The sequence below is a fragment of the Phyllopteryx taeniolatus genome, chromosome 14 (assembly GCF_024500385.1).
Source record: "Phyllopteryx taeniolatus isolate TA_2022b chromosome 14, UOR_Ptae_1.2, whole genome shotgun sequence".
NCBI classification, from domain to species: Eukaryota; Metazoa; Chordata; class Actinopteri; order Syngnathiformes; family Syngnathidae; genus Phyllopteryx; species Phyllopteryx taeniolatus.
The window spans coordinates 4,126,074-4,152,506 of NC_084515.1; the positions used below are offsets into that span (position 1 = coordinate 4,126,074).

The 26,433-nt window shown below is 41.1% G+C and overlaps 2 protein-coding genes across 2 annotated transcripts; both read right to left on the reverse strand.

Annotated features, from left to right (window-relative positions):
- Window positions 1-4,653: 4,653 nt before the first annotated feature.
- LOC133489207 (polyamine-transporting ATPase 13A3-like) lies at window positions 4,654-6,713 on the reverse strand. Its single transcript, XM_061798070.1, has 3 exons — window positions 6,178-6,713; window positions 5,958-6,038; window positions 4,654-4,851 (listed from the first exon to the last, which is right to left on the reverse strand). The coding sequence occupies exons 1-3, from the start codon at window positions 6,193-6,195 to the stop codon at window positions 4,669-4,671; spliced, it is 282 nt and encodes a 93-aa protein (XP_061654054.1). The 5' UTR covers window positions 6,196-6,713; the 3' UTR covers window positions 4,654-4,668.
- Window positions 6,714-9,008: 2,295 nt separating this feature from the next.
- Window positions 9,009-25,616, reverse strand: LOC133489204 (polyamine-transporting ATPase 13A3). Its single transcript, XM_061798066.1, is given in 14 exon segments — window positions 9,009-9,137; window positions 12,330-12,452; window positions 17,026-17,214; window positions 17,574-17,731; window positions 17,848-18,015; window positions 18,557-18,658; window positions 18,739-18,811; window positions 19,701-19,749; window positions 19,751-19,832; window positions 19,912-19,982; window positions 20,064-20,111; window positions 20,113-20,142; window positions 21,745-21,815; window positions 25,551-25,616. Coding segments are annotated over 14 exon segments (1,359 nt in total).
- Between the last annotated feature and the right edge of the window lie 817 nt (window positions 25,617-26,433).

Below are 26,433 nucleotides of genomic sequence, written 5' to 3' on the forward strand. Positions count from 1 at the left end.
TCTGATTCGGATGCCCCCCCGGACGCCTCCCTGGTGGGAGGAGACCCCGGGGACAACCCAGGACACGCTGGAGAGACTACATCCTTCGGCTGGCCTGGGAACGCCTTGGGATCTCCCCGGAAGAGATGGATGAAGTGGCTGGGGAAAGGGAAGTCTGGGCATCCCTGCTAAAGCTACTGCCCCCGTGACCCGACTTCGGATAAGCGGTAGAAGATGGATGGATGGATGGATACAATCATAAATGCCTAAATATGAGAGCTCCCTTGATATTGGAAGCTGCAGTTTTATTCCCTCGTTGCACATGATGCAAAAATACTATTACTACTACTACTTCTAATAATAATAATAATAAAGATAATCGAATGATGTAACTTATTTATTTATTTATAATGTATTTATTTATAGCACTTCACTGGCAAAAACTTCACAGTCGGCAAGTACTGTATATAAAATGAAGCTTCAAAATCCCTGCTCCGCTGATAACTGTCAATGAAATAACATTACCGTAGATAGCAGTGTACAATGGACCCGTTCATATTTACAGTTCGGCAACGGTGAATTTATTTATTCGCGGCTGTGTTTGCAGGGAACCTACCACCCGTTATTCGGGTAAACCCATCTTATTCACTTTTTTTTAACTGAGCCCCGTTTTCTGATTTTGATTTTTTTTTCATATAAATTTTCAGGATGTGTCAATTATCCGCAGATTTTCGCTCTTCGCGGTCGGGGTCCATTCCCTATCCCCCACGAATAAAGGGGATACAGTGTATAGAAGCAGCATGAAAAGGATTATAGGTTTAACAATGGGAAATAATATTAGAAGGCTCACCTTCAAAATAGTTATTGTGCACTATAACCATAAAATAAGCACACAAATCAACTTACACTCATTAGTGGGGACATAATGTGAATGCTGACTGGTCACCCAACCATCACCAGTCAGCACAATTTGACTGTTTGCCTTGTTGTACAACAACTTTTTGCACAAACAGCAGTTCTATTTTGTGAGTTAAACACAAATGTTTTCAATGTTTGATATTTTTATGCTGAACTAACAAAATTAAATTGCATAGAATCAGAATCAAAAAATACAATATTATGCAGTCAACATTTCTTTTTTGTGTACAGTATTCAAATGTTTTAAGATGGCAAAAGATTGCCCCTTACAACGAATGATGTTGTTGACAATTAATTACAAATCCAAACAACTCAGACTACTGCTTGTAGTTGCTAGATTGAATGTGTTTAATTGATATTTATTTTGAATGCATCCATATAGAATTGTCCCTACTATTTTGGCACTAATAACCGCCTCTCAAAAAGGGACCGACATGTCAACGGGCATGCGGTGCGTTCCCCACACTTCGGCCATATCCTCGTGTGTTTGAATTAGGATTTATGAAAGTGACGATGCCTTATTCTTGCCCCTCAAGATGGCTCACAAGACCAACGTTTTGGCCACTTATGCATTGAATGCAGCCCAGGGGGATGCCTTTTCAGCACTGGAGGACCTCTGGCTGAGTCCCCTTCACACGGGCGATCAGGCTCACTTGGGAAAAAGTCCCTGCTCTTAAGGGGGAGCTGCCCAAAGGGAAGGCGCCTTCCTTGTCCCCAGGCTTCGCTTCTTCACCTGCCGGCTTAGCGCTCATCACTTATGCACATAATCCCTGGTTAGTGCATGTGATCCACAAGCACCAGGCCTGGGCCCCTGGCTCCAAAGCGCACATGCTTGCTGGGTGGCTCCTGGGTGGCCATGGTAACGCTTATCATCTCATGACAGTCAGACTTCATGGCTCTAAGTCTCTCTCTGGTTTTGTTTGTCTTTTTCTGTACTAAATCCCTCCTCTGTTTGTGTGTGTGTGTCGTCTATGTTGCTCGATCTTAGGCTCTCCCTCTCAATATTTCATCTCAGTAAAATAAACCAGTGTTTCCCAACCTTTATGGTACTAAAGCGCATATTTTGCATGAAAGAAATCTCATCGGACACCACCAAACAAATATGTCACCAAAAGTATATACTGTATATAGTGAAATAATGATTCACAAATTCACTGGTCCATGTTTATATCCATAAACCATTCCTTGACAAGACCCCACCATATCTCACCATGCATACCACCACCCTCACTCTTCATTCCAGCAGTTTTATTAATCTCCGTTTCCAAAGTCGGCATTGCTTTCCGCCATCTTCTTTTCAATTTTCTGTCCCAAAGGACTCCAACAAAGGCTGAACCTTTTATTCACCATGTGCTCTTATGTAATGTAATGTATTAATAATTATATTACACTGCACAATTTTCTGTCTAAGTACGTGTGTTTGCTTTTACTTTGCTTTGTTTTGCTCTGATGTCTGCTGCCAGGTTGGCATTAAAAATGAGAATCTGTTCTCAATTGCCTCACCTGTATAAATAAAGGTAAAATAAGTAAAAACTTAAAGAAAATCTCACCGTGGATGAGAATCACTGCTGCAAACACAAAAATAGGCCACAAAGTCACATAAAATGCTCTACCAATTTTTAAAATCCAGATTAAGCATCACCAAAAGCATTGAGTAATGAAGGCCTGTCTTATTTGATTGTGAATCTGATAAGTAAACTGAGATTGTAAGACACAGTCTACCGAACTTCTTTTCAGAGTGGTCAACGCAGGCCTCTGAGTCCAGATCACCTTACCCTGACAATAGACCGGTAGTTTGTTCAAAATATCGTACAGGCCCCGGGGGAGAGCAGTGGTAGCAACCCAGCCTTAGTGTGTGGCCCCACACTGACAAGTGTCACAGTGATCTGAGCTGGTCCTCCCCCTGTGTGAACACCATGTGAGAGGCGGCTCCATCCGTGCCCCTGCCACCTCTGCACAAGGCCCTCCATTGACTTCTAACCTGTTGCGGGACCAGGAGAGACAAAGAGCCAGGGGGCGGGGCGCGTCCCTTCGACAAGCCTGTGAACAAATGTTAACACGGCTGCAACTGTCCACCCCCTGAATCACTGAATTTATTGACCAACCACAGAGCCCGTTCACACCCGGAGGCACCGATAAAGGAAGGGGATGCGAGAAGGCCCAAGGAAAGGAGCGCATGCTGAAGGCACAGAAGGGTTTTGTGGCCTTCTGGTGGGTCACAGACCTTTTAGCAGACGAGGTCACCATTGTGTCTTCTGTAAAATGAAGCCAACCGTAAGTGAGCATCAGGTTGGTCTTGTGTCCTGACTATTAATCTGGACGAGGTTCCTTACGAGCACCCACCCGGATTGATGGTGGCCTGAAGTTGAAAGACATGCACGAAGCATCTAAAAGAGTGTGAAAAGGACTTACACGTTATTCTCGCTAGGCCCTGAAAGCGCTGCGGGCGGTGCTGTAAATAAAGACTGTGTGCATTGTCCCAAATCTTGAAAGTACAAGGCTTTCAGACAAAAAAAACGTATGGGTAAAAGAGAAGAAAGATGAAGTCCAAAATGTTTGAAATAGCACAAGCTTGAGAAAATCTTTTCCACAGGGTGGCTCGCTGTGAGGAAGAAAGGCTGTGTGTTTTCGCTTCTTTATATCTTTCCACGGGCCTCCATCTGTTACTCTACGGATACAAAAGGAATACAGCGGAGGGCACAAAACCCCATCTTGCTTTGTGGAGAGGCAACACTATCCTCGAAAGTACATGGCAAACACATCTCCACTTTGTACACATTGGTGTTTACCGAAAAGATGATCCACACAAGTCTGAGACACATATCAATTCATGATGTATCCCCATCCTCATCATGAATATTCCCAAAAGGCTCTCCCCTGATCTGTGAGAGAATCTTTTCTTTATGTACAACTGAAAACCCCCTTCCCTCATTCACAGTCCCCCCTAAATCCACCCATTCACAGCATACATTGGCCCTGATCTCCACATGAAATGATAGCCCTCTGTCTTTTCCACTCTGGCGCCTTTAAGCGCCCATATGCCAGCCAGCGAGGACGCTGGGAAAGTCCATAAATGATCAGTAGGTGTCGGCTGAAAAAGTGTGACCAAGGTCAGCCCCCCAAAGAAGCATGCAAGAGTGGCTTCATTTGGATATTCAGTGCAAAATGTAATAGGTATCTCACAAAAGTGAGTACACGCCTGACATTTTTGTAAATATTTTATGATATCTTTTCATGGGACAACACACTGAAGAAATGACTCTTTGCAACAAGGTAAAGTATTCAGTGTACAGCTTGTGTATAATAGGGGTTGAACTGATTAGTCGACTAGTCCACTTCACTACTCTACATCGACGAATAAAGCTCGAAGTCGACTAACCACTAATTATGTGTTTTTGGCATCTCGCCTTCCAATCGGATAAACTAACGACTCGCCTGTCACAATAATGGAGAAATATAACTACACTTGGCAAGACTCTAATTTGCCCATTGGTGTGAATGTGAGTGTGAATGGTTGTGCCCTGGGATTGGCTGGCGACCAGTTCAGGTTGTACCCTACCTCTCGCCCAGAGTCAGCTGGGATAGGCTCCATCACGCCCGCAACCCTAGTGAGGATAAGCGGTACGGAAAGTGGATGGATATAATATTAAACTTGAGAAAAGCATATAGCTTAAACTATATGCTTTTCTCAAGTTTAATATTTTATTTCAATATGCAGTATATTCCAGGAAGAGAGAGGCATTTTCCCCAGCTTGCATTTATTTGTTGGTTTCAAAAGGGGACTGAGATGTGATACTGAGCCGTGCTGGCATAGGTGGTAGTGGAGGGCGCGGGAGGCCAGTCAGCCTCATCCTGCTGTTTCAGAGCCAGACACTTGTATTTCCTCTTTGGAGGACGGTTTTGCCGACGGAAGATCCAGAAGAGGAAGGCTGAGCCCCAACGGTCATTCACCATCTGATATCAGGTTAAGCATGATGGTGGAAAACAAAAAAGTGCTTAATTGAGACTAAACACTTGAAAAAGACACTCGTCAATTACTTTGTGCAATCGTCATCTGAATATTCAGCAATGTGAGACCACAACATTAGGTACACCTGCACACTCTGATGAGAACAAGCTGTATCAATTCAAATCAATGAATTACAAAAGATAATTATCAGTTTACAATCACAATATTGTTAAACTGCCTTGTGCCTACGACCAGATCACAGCCATGAAGATATACCGTATACAGTACAACATCACTCTCTCTTGTGTGACATTGGTTAATTTTAGGCTTCCCGTACACAGCAAGAGTAACAACCCCGACAAGGTTTAAAATTAGCCCAGAATTCCAAATGTACCTTATGAGGTACATGGTGCATCAATGTGTAAATTACAGAAAACAACAAAGCAAGAATGCAAGCGTAATAGGAATATCAATGAATCAAAATCCTGTCAACCTGCATTAAGTTAGCAGCGCGGGGATTGATGGCTCCATTTTCACACAGTTTGGCTGTAATAATCCTACACAAAGTGTCATGGATCAAATTCTAGGAAAATATCAGTGGGAACTTGAGACTCAAAGGCTGTTCTGGATTGCGTTGCAGAACCACAAATTTCCAAGCCGCTTCTCTTCACTAGGGTCGCGGGAGTGCTGGAGCCTATCCCAGCCAACTTCGGGCGGGAGGCGGGGTACACCCTGAATTGGTCGCCAGCCAATCGCAGCGCACATACAAACAATCACCAGTCGCACTCACATTCACACCTACGGGCAATTTAGAGTCTTCAATTAACCTACCATGCATGTTTTTGGGATGTGGGAGGAAACCGGAATGCCCGGAGAAAACTCACGCAGGCACGGGGAGAACATGCAAACTCCACACAGGCAGGGCCGGGATTTGAGCCCCGGTCCCCAGAACTGTGAAGCAGATGTTCTAAACAGTCGTCCACCGTGCCGCTCCACAAATGAACAATAATGATAATTTTAAAAACGATTTTAGGTAGAGTGTGATTCAGTATTTCAAAATATTATAAATGTGATAAGTCACCCAGAAGTTGATCTGAGAGTAGAAGCGTACCTCCAATCTGAAAGACACGGCAGCATGCTCAGAAACAATGATGATGAGTGTAATGTGCCAGTCGTAGGGAATACATGCAATCTGAGGGAAGACAAAATGCACAGAAAAGAAACAACACAAAACCTTTAAACTACTACAGCTTCTGCTAGATTAACACATTCATTCTCCTTTGTTCTTAAAAAACATAAATAATAATAAAAATAATTATAGCAAGGGTCACCTGAAATAGGTTGTCCATAGAAGGAACTGGATTCAGAAGGACGAACAAGAGAAAAGCATACAGAATTGAGCAGGTCAATATAAAAGGCCCTGAAATATATCACAGAAACACAAAAGTAAGGAACACTCATTCAGCTCAGGAGAAAATTGAGATCAATGCAAAATCAATCAATCCATCCATCCATGCATAATCAAAACTGTCTTCCCAGCCACTTTGTCTCGCTTTTCTGGGGGGATCCCAAAGTGTTGCCAGGCCAGCTGAGAGACATAGTCTCTCCACCATATATTGTGTCTTCTCTGGACCCTTCTTTCAGTGGGACGTGCCCAGTGAAAGGAGAGCCTACCTCAGAGTCCCTAGACTCTGCTTCCTCGGTGCAATTGAAAGGTTTTCCTTTGAAGAAGAAAATGGCTACAATCAAGTACTGGAAGGTAGAGACATTGAAGATGGAGGTGTTTTCAAAGCTCCTGAAGTTATCCATGTCTTCAGCTTCAGTTTCATTGAGGCTGTAAATGTCACCGAAGCTGGACCCATTGCAGGCACTGTAACAGATGAAACAGTTTGCCAAAATACACCTCTAGTCTGACTACATCAACATTGAATAGATGCTATAGTAATGTGAAAAACATGCATTACTCAGAAAGGAAGGGATATTGGTATGGGCTGAAACACTGTATGTGCCAGGAGGAACTGAATTTGAATCATTTATATTTGAATTTAAATTGCTAAACTTGAATACTTGCATTAAAAAAAGGAAATTGAAAAACAATTTGAATTTGTAGAGTTTAATTTGAAGCACTGCATGTAAAAACTGAATCTGAATAGTATCATTTGAAACTGAATTTATTAGTTTGGAATTGAACTCCAATAACCTTGAACGTGAACGTGAGATTATTTTATCTGCAATGAAAATTCAAATGATGTATTCTAACATTCCGTTGGATCATTTCAGATTCAGATCGACAAATTCAATGTCAAATGATCTGTGACAGACATCTGTAGGAACAGCAATCGATCGGCGATACGCAGATCTCCTCTTGGGCCACTCAGCGCCTTTGTTTTTAAACATGTGACGTAGGGACTCTTCGGATCTTCTAACCAGCTATAGTATTTTATTGGTCTCAAGTTAATGAATGAACTAAATAAAGTTATTTACTAATTACTGTATACCTGGAACTGGCTTGACCTGCTTGTATTAATTAGTACTGTAAGAGTGCTATATTTTTTTTATCCACAGCACTGCATGTTTTCGAATGAAAACAAAACAGACAATATTATAACGCAATGTGCAGTACACTAAAGCGGTAAAAATAAATTACAGTTTTACTCAGCTATACTATACAATCACAAGCAAATTGATGCCTTGATTGATTTGCTTCTGTGCACTGAGCAACAAGAAAAAAAATACTTTCAGAAGTATTCAATTCAAAAGAAAGATAAAGTTATTACTTTAAAAATGATAACAATGAAAGAAAGCTGCAGTTGAGAAAAAAACATCTCTAGCTCAAATTAGCAGGATGGATGCATTAAATAACTCACTGTGCGTTGTCGGTGTTGTCATGGGCATGCAGTCAAGCCTACCTGCACTGAGGGCCATATTCTCCCATGTGCCAAACATGCACTCCGGGTGGAGCAACCCTAAAATGTGGGCGTTCCCTGTCAAACTGGCCTTGCGCGCATTCTCCTGTTGATTTTTCATTTTACAATTTTCAGATGCTGCAGTAAGTCAAGTACCACAGGAAGGTGCCACATCATAATGTATATTTTGCACTTGAACTTTGGATCCAGTTACAATGTATGCCACACGTAATAATATATTATTATAATAAAAGAAATTATCAAATGTATTTAAACTGCTAATGTCACAAAGTTTTTTTTCTTTTAGTCTTCTTTCTTTTTTAAAACTGCAGTCTTGTGCAGAATGCCAGTGTTGGCATACACTTACAGTATATTTTGCTATGTCTACATGAAACTGGTCTGTAGCACTAAAAAGGTTGGGCACCACTGATGTAGAGCACAGTAGGGAGTAGACACCCCCATTTTTATTGACAAACCTCCAAAAATGCATTGAGTCATAAGCACAGTTTTCTGATTACTTTTATTGCATTGATTTCATACAGAATACAAATAAATAAATAACTAAAATAAATAAATAACAATAAACATGCTCTATTTCAAAGTGTACAGTATTGTGTAGCTGGAGTCGTGAACAGGTGAATATGACCGTTTACGAAAGCTTAACTCATCTCACTTTGTTTTGCAAAATACGGCAAAAAGAGGAAGTTTGAATTATGGCATTTCAGAAATAAAGCCTCAAAATATTCACTGTGCAGTATACAGGCGCAGCTCAATAAATAAGAATAAAATCAATTTGCATATCCACGTCACACAAGATTTGATACTATAATAAGAATAATTTAGAATGACATCAATAAGAAGAAGAAGAAAAAGAAGATGATGATGATGGAATAATGTAATATCACAGCTTGAGCTGTGGTAACTGTAGAAAGATCCACTTTAAATTTACTTATTTGTTTTCAACAATGGTTATTTATTAGATTTCTAAGTAATAATTAACTGTAAATTTCTAATAGGCCCAAAGGCAGATTTTATTTTATTTTTCTAATATGATGCTTTTATTCTTCATTTGGTTATAAACAATAATTAGAGTTCGGTTTGGGACAATTAAAATACATTTTCTTTGGGGAATATATACATAAAATACAATGGTGCACTGCTAATTATGAGGGTCTGGTCTAAGCCAATGATGCAGCACTGTTTTTTTTTTCTTTTGTATTTTTTATTTTTTTTGTCCCAATCCAGTGCTGTTGGAGTCAAAAGGCAACAGAGATTTGGTACTGAGCAGTGCTGGCAAAGGTGACAGTAGAGGGTGCTGGAGGCCAGTCAGCCTCATCCTGCAGTTTGAGAGCCAGACGCTTGTATTTAGTCTTTGGGAGACGCTTCTGAAAAACAAAAAGCATGTCATTGAGACTTACTGTAAACTCCATCCATCCATCCATTTTCTGAGCCGCTTCTCCTCACTAGGGTCGCGGGCGTGCTGGAGCCTATCCCAGCTGTCATCGGGCAGAAGGCGGGGTACACCCTGAACTGGTTGCCAGCCAATCGCAGGGCACATAGAAACTAACAACCATTCACACTCACAGTCATGCCTACGGGCAATTTAGAGTCTCCAATTAATGCATGTTTTTGGGATGTGGGAGGAAACCCGAGTGCCCGGAGAAAACCCACGCAGGCACGGGGAGAACATGCAAACTCCACACAGGCGGGGCCGGGGATTGAACCCTGCACCTCAGAACTGTGATGCTGACGCTCTAACCAGTCGGCCACCGTGCCGCCTACTGTAAACTCAAAAACAACAAAAGAAAAAGAAACTTGCCAAATACTTTGTGTAATCATATGATTAACCTATGGAAAGCCACAACATTAGGTACACCTGCACACTCTGATGAGAATAAATACAACTGCATCAATTCAATGCAGACATGCAAAAGACAATCTCCAGTTTAGACTCATAGTTTATAGTGTTGTACTCTTGAACTGCCTCGTGATTACGACCGAGTCCTAGCAGTGATATACAGAACATTATCACGCCCTTTCATGTGATATTTCTTAATTTTAGGTCTCCTGCACACTGCAAGACTTTAAATTGGCCAACATTCAAAAGTGAATTGTAATCAGGCATAAAACAGGCATAATTCGTATAGTGTATTTTGGAATTCGTGTCATTTAAACAGCTGTGGACTTTTCAAATGTCACAATACAGAGAAACTATTATTAGCACCCCTGGCCTAGGAAACGACCATAAAATGTATTATCGTTGTGTAAATTCCATGGAGTTTGCTGTCTCCTGGTAATTTTGTGTGGGGTACTCGGGCAACATTTTAATGCACATTACCACCTGAATGACAAATGTTTTTGACATGTTTTTTCTTGCCCTGAAATAAGTGAAAAACTGCACCACCAATATTAACCCGATGAAAATACTGTACAAAACTGAGTATTATTGTAGTGTAAAGTTGCAGGTGTACCTTGTGAACTTCCTGGTTCATCTCTTAGTAAAATCAGAGGACAGAGCAAAGCAAGGATGCAAGAGTAATATGAATATAAATGAATCAAAATCCTGCCAACCTGCATTGTGTTAGCACTGGGGGGGGGGTCGGTGGTTTGATTTGGACCCGGATTGGCTGTTACAACCCTCCACAAAGTGTCATGAATCTAATTCTAGGAAACATTTCAGTGGGAACTTGAGAATCAGAAGGTTTGTCTTGATTGAGTTGCAGAACCAGAAATGAGATTTGAAAAACAGTTTTAGACAGTGATTTAGTATTTAAAACAAAAATTTCAAAATATGAGAAGTCATCCAGAGGTTGATCTGAGTGTATGAGCGTACCTCCAGTGTGAAAGACACAATAGCATGCGTTAAAACAATAATGAGGAGTGTAATGCGCCAGTCGTAGGGAATACAAGCAATCCGGAAGACAGAATGTGTGGAGAAGAAACCACACACACAAAACTTGTGTTTAAAAATAAAACATTTAAAAAACGTAATAGCAAGGTTCACCTGCAATATGTCGTCTATAGCAGGAATTGGCTACAAGATGATGAACAAGAGAAACACACAGAAATGAGCAGCTCAATACAAAAGGCCCTGAAATTAAAAACAGAAGGAAGTTAGGGAGGCCAAGATAATATAACAGGCAGACCGACACCCACACACAGACACAAACACACACACACACCCATACACACATTTATTTATTTATTTTTCCAGCGTTATCTATTCTACTGGTAAGATCACAATGGAAATTTAAATTCCACAAGGTTAAAAAATTGGTTTTAAATCCAAAGGAGAGCTTTGCATAAACACGCATCATATCAGGTGATTTGGAGAAAAATATATTTTCTTTCGCCGTCGCATGAAAAATGTCCTGGACAGATGGAAGCATATTCTATGATAACAACAGTCTCTACCAGTCCACCGATACAACTTCCTATGTAAGATGTATCTTACAGTTTTTATAGCTTGGTTGTCTGAAGGGTTTTCCTTTGGAGAAGACAATGGCTACAATTGAGTAGTGGAAGGTAGAGACGTAGAAGACGGAGTTGTTTTCAAAGCTCTTGAAGTTCTGCATGTCGTCAGCTTCAGTTTTATTGATGCTGTAAGTGTTACCGAAGATGGACCCATTGCAGGCACTGTGACAGAGGAAAAACTTTGTCCAAATAAACCTCTATTCTGATTACATCAAAACTGACCATGTTAGAATAATGTAAGAAACATGCACTACTCACAAAATGTTTGGGCTTTTGGGTCAAATTTCAGGATGAACCTAAAACGCACTATAACCAATACAGGTGAACTTGAACTTGAGCTTCTCTAAACTTTTGAATGTCCAATTGTTCAATGTACTTTTAGCACAACTCCAAGTTCTCTAATGAGGAGCTGAACAGCAAAGTTTACAAGTGGTGTTCGCTCCCTACCTCAGGCTGCTGCCGGTATGGCTTTGTTTCAGTGCTTTTTTTTTTTTTTTTTTTTCTCTCACTGTGTAACAATTTCATTTGTTTTAGTGAGAGGGTTTTTGGTGAAAAGGAGAAAAATTTGGAGGAGTATGAGAGGGGTTGTTTTGGGTTTGTGCTAGAGGTTTTTTGTTTTAGTAAGAATGTTTTTGGTTAATAAGAACTTTTTTGACGTGTGTGAGATTTATTTATTTTTTTTTAGTTTTATGTTGCATGTGAGAGGTTTATGGGGAAATGTAAGAGTTTTTTTTTGGTGTGTGTGTGTGTGAGAGGTACTCTATATGTTAGTTTTGGCCTATGCAACACCTCATAGTCTCCACTATCTTTCTTTATTGTTTGGCCTTGGCAGCTCCAACACTCTTGAACACTCTTGTTCATGTTCATTACCAACAAAACTCAGAAAGCCGTGAGTATATTTGGATGAAATTTGGTGAGTACCTTTGAGCTGAAGATAAACTGAATAATTTGGCTTGTTTTCTGGATCCAGAATTGTGGTGCTGATACAAATTCAGGATTGTTTGGAGGAGGTTTGCACTGTGCTGTTTAGTGATGTGGTCGAGTCATTGTCATGCCGGACTACAGTAAACGACTGTATATGAGACAACAATATAACATAGTACCTTCTGGACAAGTTGTGGAAAGTGCTCAGTGATGACAGCGAAGGCTTGGCCACTCACAGCGAAGTGATAGTCTGGATCCTCCTCACTGTGAACCCCATCACCAGAAAAGCTGATCTTAGTACTCTGAATGGGAGAAGAAAGATGGAGAAGCTCAAATGTAATTCTTAGGATTTATATGAATATGATTTGATAATCAATACGTTTGAGGCAGTAAGGTGTTTTTTTTTCTCTGGGTAGTCCAGCTTTTTCCCACATTCCAAAAATATGCATGTTAAGTTCACTGAAGACTAAAAATCAGATGTCAGCACTCTGGTGCACAGTATGCTGCAGTGCATGATGGAGAATGCAAAAGAAAGTTCATTTGGTGGATTAATGTGGAAACTGTAAAACATCACATTGTCTTCCATCAGACAAACTTCAATCATTAGTGAAATTCTGTTCTACTGTGTGCAAAAGTTCAACAATTAGGTTCAACAGAAGTGAAATGTTTTGAAATAGGAACGTTCACGAAACGTCATCGTGGCATAATTGTGTGCATAAAATTTATTAGCAAAAGAACCTACCACTTTCAAATCATACTGGCTGAGAAACCTAATTTTCATGGCTTTTTAATCACAGTATGCATTTATGCAAGTTTGGGTCAGCTTATGCCAAGCAAAGATATGCAGCAAGGCTTCTGTACAACAGCGGCAACCAGGATATCCGCAAATACGCAGCTACGGACAAATAGGTCCCAAACCTGTCCACCTGGCCTGACCTGAAGCGATGTATATGATCGACAACTTTTACCATAGGCCTACACGAAAGATGTAATTAAAGTTTGAAGCATACAAGTACAGTAAGTGTTAATCATTCAGTTGTTGATTGGACAATGTTCAGCTGGGGAAACCTCTCCATACGTGACGAGTATTTGCATATTTGGTTAAAGTGTAAGGCTCACATCCCATTCAGGAGTTTTTATTTTGCCTGTGAATATTCTCATTCATCCAGCTCATTCCATTCTCAGCGCATTGACTCAATGGCAACTGGACTGTTCTGCTTGATTTAGAAAACATTTCACGTCTCATCTGAACAGGCTTTATTAATTCATGCAACAAGGCTTAGTTAGGACAGAAATAACCCTGATTTGGTGTGGAAAAATTCAACTATTTATGCCCAAAGTTGGAAGCACAACTCAAAACCACGGATGATATCATTCTTTTGGTATGAAAAAAAAAAAGAGGGTGTGTTCCAACTACAGGGGGATCACACTGCTCAGCCTCCCTGGTAAGGTCTATTCAGGGGTGCTGGAGAGGAGGGTCCGTCGGGAAGTCGAATCTCAGATTCAGGAGGAGCAGTGTGGTTTTCGTCCTGGCCGTGGAACAGTGGACCAGCTCTACACCCTCGGCAGGGTCCTCGAGGGTGCATGGGAGTTCGCCCAACCAGTCTACATGTGTTTTGTGGACTTGGAGAAGGCGTTCGACCGTGTCCCTCGGGGAGTCCTGTGGAGAGTGCTTCGGGAGTATGGGCTACCGAACCCCCTGATACGGGCTGTTCGGTCCCTGTACGACTGGAGTCAGAGTTTGGTCCGCATATCCGGCAGTAAGTCGGACTCGTTCCCGGTGAGGGTTGGACTCCGCCAAGGCTGCCCTTTGTCGCCGATTCTGTTCATAACTTTTATGGACAGAATTTCTAGGCGCAGCCGAGGCGTAGAGGGGGTCCGGTTTGGTGGCCTCAGTATTGCATCTCTGGTTTTTGCAGATGATTTGGTTCTGTTGGCTTCATCAAGCCGTGACCTCCAACTCTCATTGGAGCAGTTCGCAGCCGAGTGTGAAGCGGCTGGGATGAGAATCAGCACCTCCAAATCTGAGACCATGGTCCTCAGTCGGGAAAGGGTGGCATGCCATCTCCAGGTCGGGGATGAGATCCTGCCCCAAGTGGAGGAATTCAAGTATCTTGGGGTCTTGTTCACGAGTGAGGGAAGAATGGAACGGGAGATCGACAGGCGGATCGGTGCAGCGTCTGCAGTGATGCGGACTTTGTATCGGTCCGTTGTGGTAAAGAAAGAGCTAAGCCGAAAGGCGAAGCTCTCAATTTACCGGTCGATCTTCGTTCCTACCCTCACCTATGGTCATGAGCTGTGGGTCGTGACCGAAAGAACAAGATCCCGGATACAAGCGGCCGAAATGAGTTTCCTCCGCAGGGTGTCCGGGCTCTCCCTTAGAGATAGGGTGAGAAGCTCGGTCATCCGGGAGGATCTCAGAGTAGAGCCGCTACTCCTCCGCATTGAGAGGAGCCAGATGAGGTGGCTGGGGCATCTGATTCGGATGCCTCCCGGACGCCTCCCTGGTGAGGTGTTCCGGGCATGTCCCACCGGGAGAAGACCCCGGGGACGACCCAGGACGCGCTGGAGAGACTACATCCTTCGGCTGGCCTGGGAACGCCTCGGGATCCCCCCGGAAGATCTGGATGAAGTGGCTGGGGAGAGGGTAGTCTGGGCGTCCCTGCTGAAGCTACTGCCCCCGCGACCCGACCCGGATAAGCGGTAGAGAATGGATGGATGGAAAAAAAAAGAAAAAAAAGGTCAGTCTTTAGGATGCCTGGCAGAGAGGTCATGGTCTGTCCACAAGAGTCGTTAGGGGAAAACTCCCTCATTAACATTGCATTCAGTTTTAAAGTGATACTGGAGCTGTCTAACAGACAAAGAGGCTATGTTTTATTGCACTATTTTCTGGAAGCAGAATTAATGATTTCCTTTGGATTACTTTTGAACTTTTGCCATACCGTATAGTTAAATTTTTTGGAACTATGTTGGTTTATAAATCGAGAATGATTAACCAAAATCTGAGCATTCATTGGTGAAATTTCAGACAGAAAATACATTTCCAGCCCTGCAGAAGTATTCATGGGTTGGAAAGATCCTACTAGTAAACACAACATTAGTAAAGAAAAGACTTCTGATTCTGACAAGTTTTCTTATAAACAGTCATAGAGGTGTAATACATAAAGTCTGTATGACCTAAAAGGCATATATTTCCTGAAAATATTGGTCAAATTCCATATTGTTCCCTACTAGCGGGAATTCCAGACGTTGCTCTATAATTTAGTAAAGAGTGTGGTCCAGGCTGGATTCAAGGGCCTGTGTCTAACTATGCCGGGTGTAAACAATCAATGTTTCCTACCGACCCTGTGGCACTGAACACCTTGATATCCAAAGGGTCTCCATAGAGTGTGCCGTTTATACTGGTCAATGAGTGGCAGGTTGCCATGCAGGCAAAAAAAGAAGACTTCACCAGACTCCCTGTTTATCACCTCAGTGTTTGGAGCTGAAAGACTGTGTGGGACAAAGAGAAAGTGACTCAAAGGTCATGTATATCAAACAATGGAATACAAAATTTAATGAAACTACATGGAACTCAATGGAACACTCAAAAGTCAATGTTTCATTTGTGGGAGAGGGGGGGCCTTTGCCACCTCCACCTTCACCCTATGTCGCATCTCGACATGTTCCTTTCTCCTCTCCTCAGTCCTCTCAGTGTCCCATTTCTTCTTAGCTAACCTCCTCCAGATTACATCTTTTTTACAAGATGTAATCCACCTGGGTGCTTCTACCTCCGCTCTTGTAGGTCACGCTATGTTCCTGCCTCTTCTGAAAGAAAGTGTTAACTACAGCCATTTCCATTCTTTTTGCAAAGTCTACCACCATCTGTCCCTCGAAGTTCCTTACCTGGATGCCGAACTTAGCCATCACTTCTTCATCACCCCTGTTTGCTTCACCAACATGTCCATTAAAATCTGCACCAATCATGACTCTCTCTCTCTCTCTCTCTGTGTGTGTGTGTGTGTGTGTGTGTGTGTGTGTGTGTTTGTTGCTCAGAACTACTTCGTCCAGCTCCTTCCAGAATTTCTCTTTCACCTCTCGGTCACATCCTACCTGTGGGGCATAGCTACTTATCACATTATACATAACACCCTCAATTTCAAGTTTCAGCCTCATCACTCGATCTGATACTCTTTTCACCTCCAAGTCATTCTTAGCTAACTCTTCTTTTAAAATAACCCCTACTCCATTTCTCTTCCCATCTACACCATAGTAAAATAATTTAAACCCTGCCCCTAAACTTCTAGCCTCCACCTGGTCTCCTGGACACATAATATATCAACTGGCTACACCAAAAGATGTAAAACACTAGAACACAAGAATAATGTTGTACCATGACGACACAGCGATGGACAGAGAGCTCCACTATGTTGAATACATCAGGTTGTTTGACAGTGATAGAAACGTGATTTTAGCCTTTTTAATCGTGAAAATGTTAGTTTAAAGTAAAATATAGCACAGTCATACATGCATCGACATGTCCATGTCCCTATTGTGGGCTTTTGTTGTAACTACTTTCCACCAAAACCAGTAGGAAACTGGACAAGGCTACTACCTATTCGCTAGGTTAGCAACCAGTGCCAAATATGGACACACATGCCCTCCCCCACTGAAAATGCTATGAAAACAGTGGGTGGGTGAGAGTGTGGGTGAGTCAGTTAACCAATTACTTACTAAATAAAGGATTATTATAATACTATAATATTAAAGAAAAATAGAATGAATAAATACTTTCTAATCAACCAATTTTAGGAATAGAAAACGGCTACATTAATGCAACAATTATGACAAGACTCTTATTTAACTGCGCAGTGGGCCGGATTAAATAACACCCACCTTGTCAAAACAGACCAGGTTCAGCTGACCGCAGATGTTAATCCTTTGCAGACTGATGCAAAAGATGCCCACTTGCTTCATGCGCCGCTGTGCGTGCACAAGACCAACAGTCAAGGTCATAGGTAAAAACACAGGCACAGAAACGAGGACGATGTTCAGAGAGTCAAAGATGACGAACTGAACAGGAACCTGGAAGAGATGGGGAAAAGATCGTCAATACTACATAATATACTATCACATGACAAACGAGACTGTTGATGGTTTTTCTTCAACACATATTCTGTCTGTGATGTAAAGTGAATTAAAAGGTCCTGTCGTACACTGCACCCCCACTATATTGCGTTCATCGTTCATCCTGCCGCTACAGGATATCGCAGAATTTTTAGCGATGTTTTTTATGGGTTTTTATTGTATACAGAAAAAAACATGAACATGGACAAAATTGCAATAGAAAGTCCCACCCATGCACTAAGCTGATTGAATGTAACATAATGCCAACTATTTACCTCTACATTGGACTGGCTGGTCAAATGCTTGTGAATTGATACCTCATTTCGGACATTGATAGTGATGGTGTAGACAGAGCCAATCACTGCCACCCCCACCATACACATCAGGAAATGGACAGCATCACGGTGCAATGTGAAGGTGGTGGTTTTCGGCTAGAGGATGGAGCGCACAAGCTGGCCTTTTTCTGTGCTAAAGCCTGTTGGATCATGTAAGGTATGATAATGAGCTTCTTTTATTGATGTCACCTTAGAAAGGCAAAAACAACTGAAGAATGTATTTGCACCACATCTCAGCACAGAGCCCAGTCCTCACCTGTTCTGACCACGACCACCTTCACCAGCTCCCCGGCATAGTGATGGCTTTGGATCACATGTGAGCCACAGAAGAGGTTGTGGTGTTTGTGTTCTTCTGTACTGTAGATCCTCTCTGCATCCTCGCCTGAATTTGGTACACTGTTCTTAGTAACAGGTACACTCTCCCCTGGAAATCCAAACAGATATCCACTAAACAACTGGATTGGGAAAACTGGCACCAGAAGTCTAAAGTTCTTATTTTATGATCCTAGCTTTAGCCTCATAGGAGACTCATTAAAAGTACTTTTATCGTCCCAATGCCAATAAAACATAACAACCATGTGTATCAATAACTTACATAGGAATTAAAAAGTTAATGATTTTTCAGACAAGAAAAAAAGACTGTTCTAACAACTAATTTTTTTTTTTTTTTAATAGAAAAATGTTGTAATGTTGAAAATAAAGCAAAAATACAGTCTTAACAAGACATACATATAAAAAAATAACGACTTTATCAATGAAGGGATGTCAGATTTATGTGGTGATACGTCACAATCATATGTGAGGTTTTAATTGCCCCAAAGATAAGGGCTAAAGCTAAGTCATGACATATAGTAATTTATTGCAAATTATTTTGCGGACACCAAAGCTTTGGCTCTCAGACCCTTGGGGCCCCCAATTTGAGAACCACTGACGTAGCCTACTGTATGTTTTTAAGAGGGGTTAACCTGTCAACAAGCTCTCGTCATCACAAGGCATGATCATCCCATTGGCTGGAATAGTGATGACATCACCAGGCACAAGCTCAGTCGACATGACTTGCTCGACACCTGAAAAGAGACACTGATAATCATTCACACCACCACTACAACCAATTGCTATAAATTTCGGACAACTTAAGGAAATATGCCTTCATTTTCTCTGCACACTGATACTCGTACCTTACAGTGTGCTACCACCATGTCATGTAGTATCACAAATTTCTGGAATAAGTTAACAGTACTATCAGAGATGGAACAGGAAAACAGACATTCAAACAGTAATCTTTTCGTCTAGATTAATAAAATCCATCCATCCATTTTCTGAGCCGCTTCTCCTCACTAGGGTCGCGGGCGTGCTGGAGCCTATCCCAGCTGTCATCGGGCAGGAGGCGGGGTACACCCTGAACTGGTTGCCAGCCAATCGCAGGGAACATAGGAACAAACAACCATTCGCACTCACAGTCATGCCTACGGGCAATTTAGAGTCTCCAAAAAAAGGAATCTTTCTGTATTTTGACAATTTAGTCTGCGAATAAATTAAAATGCTCAATGACAATAATTGTATTTGGAATTGGTAACTTGTGTAGTCAGTACTTTATATAATAAAACAAAACTGTTCATTTTACTTAAACATACACCAATAAGTAGCAAAATCTGAGAAACTGATTAGTGGTCTCAATTTTTCCCATTGCTGTTTATATTGTTAACATCAAATCAAAAGTCATGGAAAAATGGTGGAGTGCAAATAAATATACTGTACAAATATTGTACAATTTATGTAAAGAAGGGATTTACGGCAGGAAAAAATGCTTGTAATATCTGTTAAAAGCTAAGAAAAATTGCATTTTGGTACAGATTTGCTGCCACAATTAGTGGACACACTTTATTTGCTTAATGGGCAACTTAAAGTGACGTGACGGGCAGAATCATGCCCCTGGGCCTTGGATTTGACACCTTTGCAGTCATAAACAGTTTGCAGAAAAACAAACAAACGATAAAGAAAAGCTGATGAATACGTCAGCAGCTACAGCTACAGTGCTGCAAGTTTTGATTTGATTGAAAAGATTTAAAACCCTGCAAGTGAAACAAGTCAGGGAGCAACTTGACTCACATTTTGAATGGTGTACAAAGAGGTGGCAATTAAAATAATTGCCATTATAAACAGACAAAGAATAGTGGTATATCTCCTGAAAACTCCACAGAATAATACCGAAGAGCTTTAAGATGTAAAAAGGATTCAACAACATGATGGGAGAAACAAGTAAAATTATTATAGTTAACATAAGGCTAAAGAAAAACCTATATATAATTGTTCGTTTTTACCTCTTTAACAAAGAGTTTTGGTAAAGGCGGGACTTTTACATCAATCTCATTCTCACCAAAAAACAAAGCTCTGTAGACAACAAATATTCCAAGTGAATGTTGTGTTTTTGATCTCTCTCTCTCTAAAAAAAAAAGCAAATGATGTTGATACCTGTAGTCCTGTAGTGTTTTTAGTCCACAGCTGTGGTGGGTGTGAATTGCAGCACGTCAATTTGGTGCCCTCCAAACCCCTAAAAGAAATGTACACGATATGGCTGTGCAGGCGGCACGGTGGACGACTGGTTAGAGCATCTGCCTCACAGTTCTGACCTGCTCAATTCTGTATGCTTTTCTCTTGTTCCTTCTATAGACAACCTATTACAGGTGACCCTTGCTATAATTATTATTATTTTTTTTTAAGAACAAAGGAGAATGGATGTGTTAATCTGGCAGAAGCTGTAGTAGTTTACAGGTTTTGTGTTGTTTCTTCTCTGTGCATTTTGTCTTCCCTCAGATTGCGTGTATTCCCTACGACTGGCACATTACACTCATCATCATTGTTTTTGCGCATGCTGCCATCAAGCATCAAGCAAGCTTACTTTCTATCTACAGTATCTATACATGTCTGTCTGTCCAGATAAAAGCAAGTGGCTTTGAGTAGAAGAGGGTGATGTGTGGAATACTTCTCAGGGGGAAATAACAGCCACAAATGCAATTGAGCAGCAAGGCGAGGAAAACATGCAAAGCAGTGACACGACTTGCAAGTTTATCGAGATACAAGATGTCTATTGGCCGGGTCTTTGCTTTGACTTGCAAGTCCAAACGTAAGAAACATTGCTACAGTATGTGACAGCAGGAGGCTGCACTCGACAACAAGAAGCACTTTGGCTGGTATAATGAGCAAATAGTCTTAAAAAAAAGAGGCTTGAAGCTGTACATTGCCACTACCAGTTCAAATTTACTTGAAAACTAATAAAGCAAATGACACGTTGTGTATTTTTAACAACCACAACCTCCATCAAGAATACGATGGAAAACACCACAGCCAGCCACATGGACAATTAACATAACACAAAAATAAAATGCAACAGCGCCAGGATGGGTGTTTCAAACAATTTAAAGTCGTGGACAAGAGATCTATTACACCCGAGAAGTTACGGATATATGACTGTAGAAGAGGTAAAACCACGGTGTCAAACTCAAGGCCCGGGAACCAGATGCGGCCCGCCACATAATTTTATGTGGCCCACGAAAGCAAATCATGTTCGTCAACCTCTGTGATTTTTGCTCAAATCTGTACCCAAATTCCAAATTTGTCATAGTAATAAACAATAATGTTGAGATATTGCATTTTTCTGTTACCAAACCCTTCTTCTACAGTAACCTAAACAATACTTGAACAAACTATTATCCTTGTCTTCTGATTTCAAAATTAGTTATCCCTCAATTTGTTGTGTAATCGTAATAATATGTTTTGGTGATGATTAAACATTTATATGGTTTCACTGTTCTAACGGCCCTCTGAGGGAAATCATAACTACAATTCGGCCCGAGACAAAAAAGAGTTTGACACCCCTGGGTTAAACCACTGATGTGAAGGACTCACTCAAAAGCAGATTGGCACACATATTATTATTAAATAAGAACTGGATGTCTTGTTAGAAATTTGTATGTGACAATGCACAGAAATGAACAGTGTGCAAGCCCAGGCGCTAAAACAGGAATTAAAGGCGAAGCTGAATTTAGTCAATATGGGTGGGATCAGTAATAGCAACGCGCAGATCCATCATTGAACAGGACAGGTTAAAAAAAGAAAAAGAAAGTAATAGCAAAGTATTTTTCTGAACTCATACTTAAATGATTCAAAGTTCTGGGATCCTTCATTCCAGTAATATTTGATACTGTGTCGGGTGAAGTAGTTGACCTATGAAGGGGAGAAAGGCGATATGGGGAATAGTTTGCATCAGATACTTAACAAATGACAACACATTTAAAAGAAAGCAGAACTGTACTAGGATTCTACATATTGTAAATACGAGACAATACGGCACTCCGATTTCCTCCCACATTCCAAAAACATGCATAGTAGATTAAATGAAAACTCTAAATTGCCCGTAGGTGTGAATGTGAGTTTGAATGGTTGTGGTCCTCCTCACCATGTAACCCGTCACCAGATAGAAATATGAAAAAAATAGACAGCAAGCCTCCAATCCAACTTTTGTTGCTTTTTACATTCTTGAAGACTCTCAGTGTAGGTTGCATAATGTATAGTGGCTAATATAAGACGCATATCATCTGTATAGGGCTATATTGTATTTATTTGTTCCGAGCAGTCTATTCTCTTCATTTCATAGTGTTTTTCTCAGTTGCACTGCTTTTATTACATGTGGATGTTACATTTTTGATTTTATCCAATCAGATTTCATTGTCATTTTGATATTGTAAAAATGTATTTTACAATTTGTATTATTTATGTAAACCAATTACGTTATAAAATTAATTTTAAATTCATTCAAAATTGTTTCATTTTCTTAGTCTTGTAATTAACCCATAAGTGTATTTAATAAAATGAATAAAAATGTTTGTGTATGTGAAATGTTTTCATTCATTCATCTATCGTTCCGCCTATCCTCACTCGGGTCGCGGGCGTGCTGGAGCCGATCCCAGCAATCTTCGGGCGAGAGGCGGGCTACACCCTGAACTGGTCGCCAGCCAATCGCACGGCAAATAGAAACAAACAACCATTCACACTCACATTCATACCTACGGGCAATTTAGAGTATTTGATTAACCTACCCTGCATGTTTTTGGGATGTGGGAGGATACCGGAGTCCCCGGAGAAAAGCCCCGCAGGCACGGGGAGAACATGCAAACTCTACACAGGCGGGGCCGGGATTTGAACCCCGGTCCCCAGAACTGTGACGCAGATGTGCTTACCAGTCGCCCACAGTGCCGCCTGTGAAATGTTTTATTTTTATAAATTATTGTTATCTTATAGTCACTGATGGTGTAGTGGTACACTCGCCTGACTTTGGTGCGGGCAGCGTGGGTTCAGTTCCCACTCAGTGACGGTGTGAATGTGAGTGTGAATGGTTGTCCGTGTCTATATGTGCCCTGTGACTGACTGGCGACCAGTTCAGGGTGTAGTCCGCCTTTCGCCCGAAGTCAGCTGGGATAGGCTCCAGCGTCCTGCGACCCTAACCAGGATAAGCGGTGTTGAAAATGGATGGATGGATGCTATCTTATATTCTTTCAACTCAATAATGACTTGATCAAATAAATTAATAAAAAAAAAATCCAAATATATATATATTTTAGAAAATAAACAGCAAAATTAAGACAACAAATATTGCAGGACTCTTGATAATGTAAATGCCGGGTGGCTTGGATTAAATAACGTATGTATACTTTGCCCAACCCTGGTTTAGACGTACCTGTAAATATTTATATTTTAATAAAATTGTTCTTATAACTTTCTCTGTCTTACCCGATTATTTTTCAAAACGGGGGTTCTCAGAGTATCGCCATGTGATACGAGCAGGGTTTTGATCAATAGGAGACACAACATCTGCAATGGCGACTTCCTCATGGGCTTGAATCATTTCACAGTCTCGAGCCACCGATATCGCTGTCAGCATGTTGTCTCCTAACAGCACACAAAAGTGAATAGTAAATAAAAACTTGTTAGAATTTCAAACATTCATGCCTGACATCATGTAAACTGAGTGTTTAACTGTAACCATCTAAGTTCGAATGTTGGCTTTTCGTAAGTCAAGCGACACGCCAGCTGTCTCGTTTGATTTTGTTCTGCATGATGATCAAACCAAGAAAGTCCAAGTTGGTCTCTGCTCTTTATTAAGGCCAAGCATACACATAAAGTTAAATAAGGGTTTAATAATCAATTTAATTTTGCGACATCTTACACGTGAAGATCCTTCTTCCCATCTCAGTTATTTCCATTTATTTATCAGAATTCACTCAAAACACCCAGCACCACATAGTCATTGTATATTTTTCATAATCACCTCTTAATTTATTAACCTAACATTGCGCCAACCATTTTCCACCCCAGTGGCCAAAACTATTTGTTGTTTATCTAATCTCTATAAGGTACAGGTTAAACACAGCAGTTGGTGGGAATGTAAATTATGATAATTTCTTGTTGCTGCTTGCTGAGTTTAACAAATAGCCTCGTGTTTGAGCTGAGTGGTCACCGCCGGACAAAAAGATAATATTTGCCCCTGTCTAAAAGGAAACTATGTTCTTTTGATGTGGTCAGTTCTAAGAGCATTGTTGAGTAAATATGTGCACAGTAAGTCATGCAGCAAACAGCATAAATGTGACCTCTAGAAATGTATCCAACCGTCCACTTCCTTGAGAGCTTGTCCTCATTAGGGTCACGGGTAACTGAATTCTGCTCCGGCTGACTGGGCAAGCGGTAGGACTGGATGCCAGTCAATCATAAGGCACACAAAAGCAGATGAAGGAGACTCAAGACACGTGACTTGCGTCAGACCTAAATGGCCAAATTTTGGGCTTTCGACCAAATTGCCTGGCTAAAACTTAAAGAGTCGACTTAGACCTGCGTCCCATTCGGCATTTTCAACCCAACCTGGCAACCCACCAGTATACTCTGATAGGGGGCACCTCATGAAACAAATATTGTGGCGCCAGAGTGGAGAATGATTGCATTTGAATTCAAGGATTCTGTTTTTGATCAAATGGGGAAAAGGAGAATGACAACATGAAAGCTTTGCAACTCAAAGATTAGAGAAAACACCTGCAACATCTAATATCATCTGTCACTGTAAATCCCCCAGACAGGTAAGCTAAATTAACATCATTGCTTAGCTAACCCATAGGTGGTCAAACATTAACCAAGCTTCATGTTGGTTAGGAGTTTAATTGAGAAGAAAATAAAGTATTAGACAATATGGAAACTAGTTTGGGACCAGTAAGAATGTGTTAGTAAGCCTAACTAATGCTAAAACAGATACTGAATGCAAAGATGCTAATATACAGTATGTTGTGACTGAGCAAGACTGTATGTACTCCCGACTGACTCGCTTGATTTCTGCCACAGTAACCTGGGACTTGTTTGAAACTTGAAGGTTAAGACTTGAGACTGATGTGCAAATATGTGACTTACACTATGACCAGCATACCCGGAGAAAACCTACACAAGCACAGGGACAGTATGCAAATTCCAGTCAAATCTTTGCATGCCAGGATGTGGCGTTTGTCTAATAACTATACAGTATGAATGCATACCGACTGAGGCTCTGGACTTCAGGCCAGGAGAATTCAGAATCCCGCTGGTGATGTGTCAGGGCAATAACCCTGAACCCCTTCCGGGTGTAAGTCTCCAGAGTGTAAATAATCTGGAGAGTCTGAATTGTGTGGATTTCATACACAATTTTTCTCAAAGGAAACAACTGAAATAGAAACAGTTGCTGTCATAAAGCCTTTCGGAAACATTTTGATATTTTAAAACAGTCAAGCAAAGTTTTGTGTGATTAGTTGTAATTTTGAGTCTAGCCTTCGACTTTAGAGGCTTCAGGTATTTTACTTCAGATTGGAGTCAGTGTTGGTTGAATGAGCGTGTGTCATAACGTGTAATCAAAGCTCCTTGATTACACGAGCCTGTGGCAGCGAACACCTTGAGGCCCAAGGGGTCTCCAATGACTTTGCCCTCTATGGTGGTCACGGAATGGCAGGTAGCCATGCATGCGACAAAAAAATTCTTAACCAGTCTTTCTGTAGCTACCTCAGTGTATGGAGCTGTGTAGGACAAGGAGGAAATAACTCAAATGTGATGTGTTGGATTGTCACTATTGATCACATCATATATTTTTATCTTAAAGAACAAAAAAATAAAAACATAAAAAATAAATAAAAACTTTTCAGCATGAGTGTTCAAGACTTTATTTGGGAGCTCCTGAACTTCATCATAGCACCCTTACAACCCCACTAATGAGAACAGTAAATAAAGCCTGATGTAATAAGTCACACCCTTTCCAAACCATCCTCGGTGAGGGTGCCCATCTAAAGTAAAAATGCAACCAGTTAATGCAAATTTCCTGACCACACTCACCATTGCTCTGGACGGTTGACCCCAATTATTTAAAGTCCTCCTCCCTTGCTATCTCTTCCCCCTGTAGCCTCATTCTTCCCCCACCACCCCTCTCATTCATGCACATATATTCTGTTTTACTTCGGCTAATCTTCATTCCTCTTCTTTCCAGTGCATGCCTCCATCTTTCTAACTGTTCCTCCAGCTGCTCCCTGCTTTCACTGCAGATCACGTCATCTGGAAACATCATGGTCCACGGGGATTCCAGTCTAACCTCATCTGTCAGCCTATCCATCACCACGGCAAACAGGAAGGGGCTCAGGGCTGATCCCTGATGCAGTCCCACCTCCACCTTAAATTCCTCTGTCACACCTACTTTTAAGATTATCCATACATTCTATCCAGCTAAATGTTATATAAGTTTTTATAACCTGGCACATTGAGGGAAAAAAATTAAAAATTCTTCACA

Coding starts and splice junctions, on each gene's coding strand:
- LOC133489207 (XM_061798070.1), bottom strand. Junction 4,852..5,957: donor CCGTGTCTTTCAGATTGGAG/GTACGCTTCTAC, acceptor ACCTGATATCAG/ATGGTGAATGACCGTTGGGG.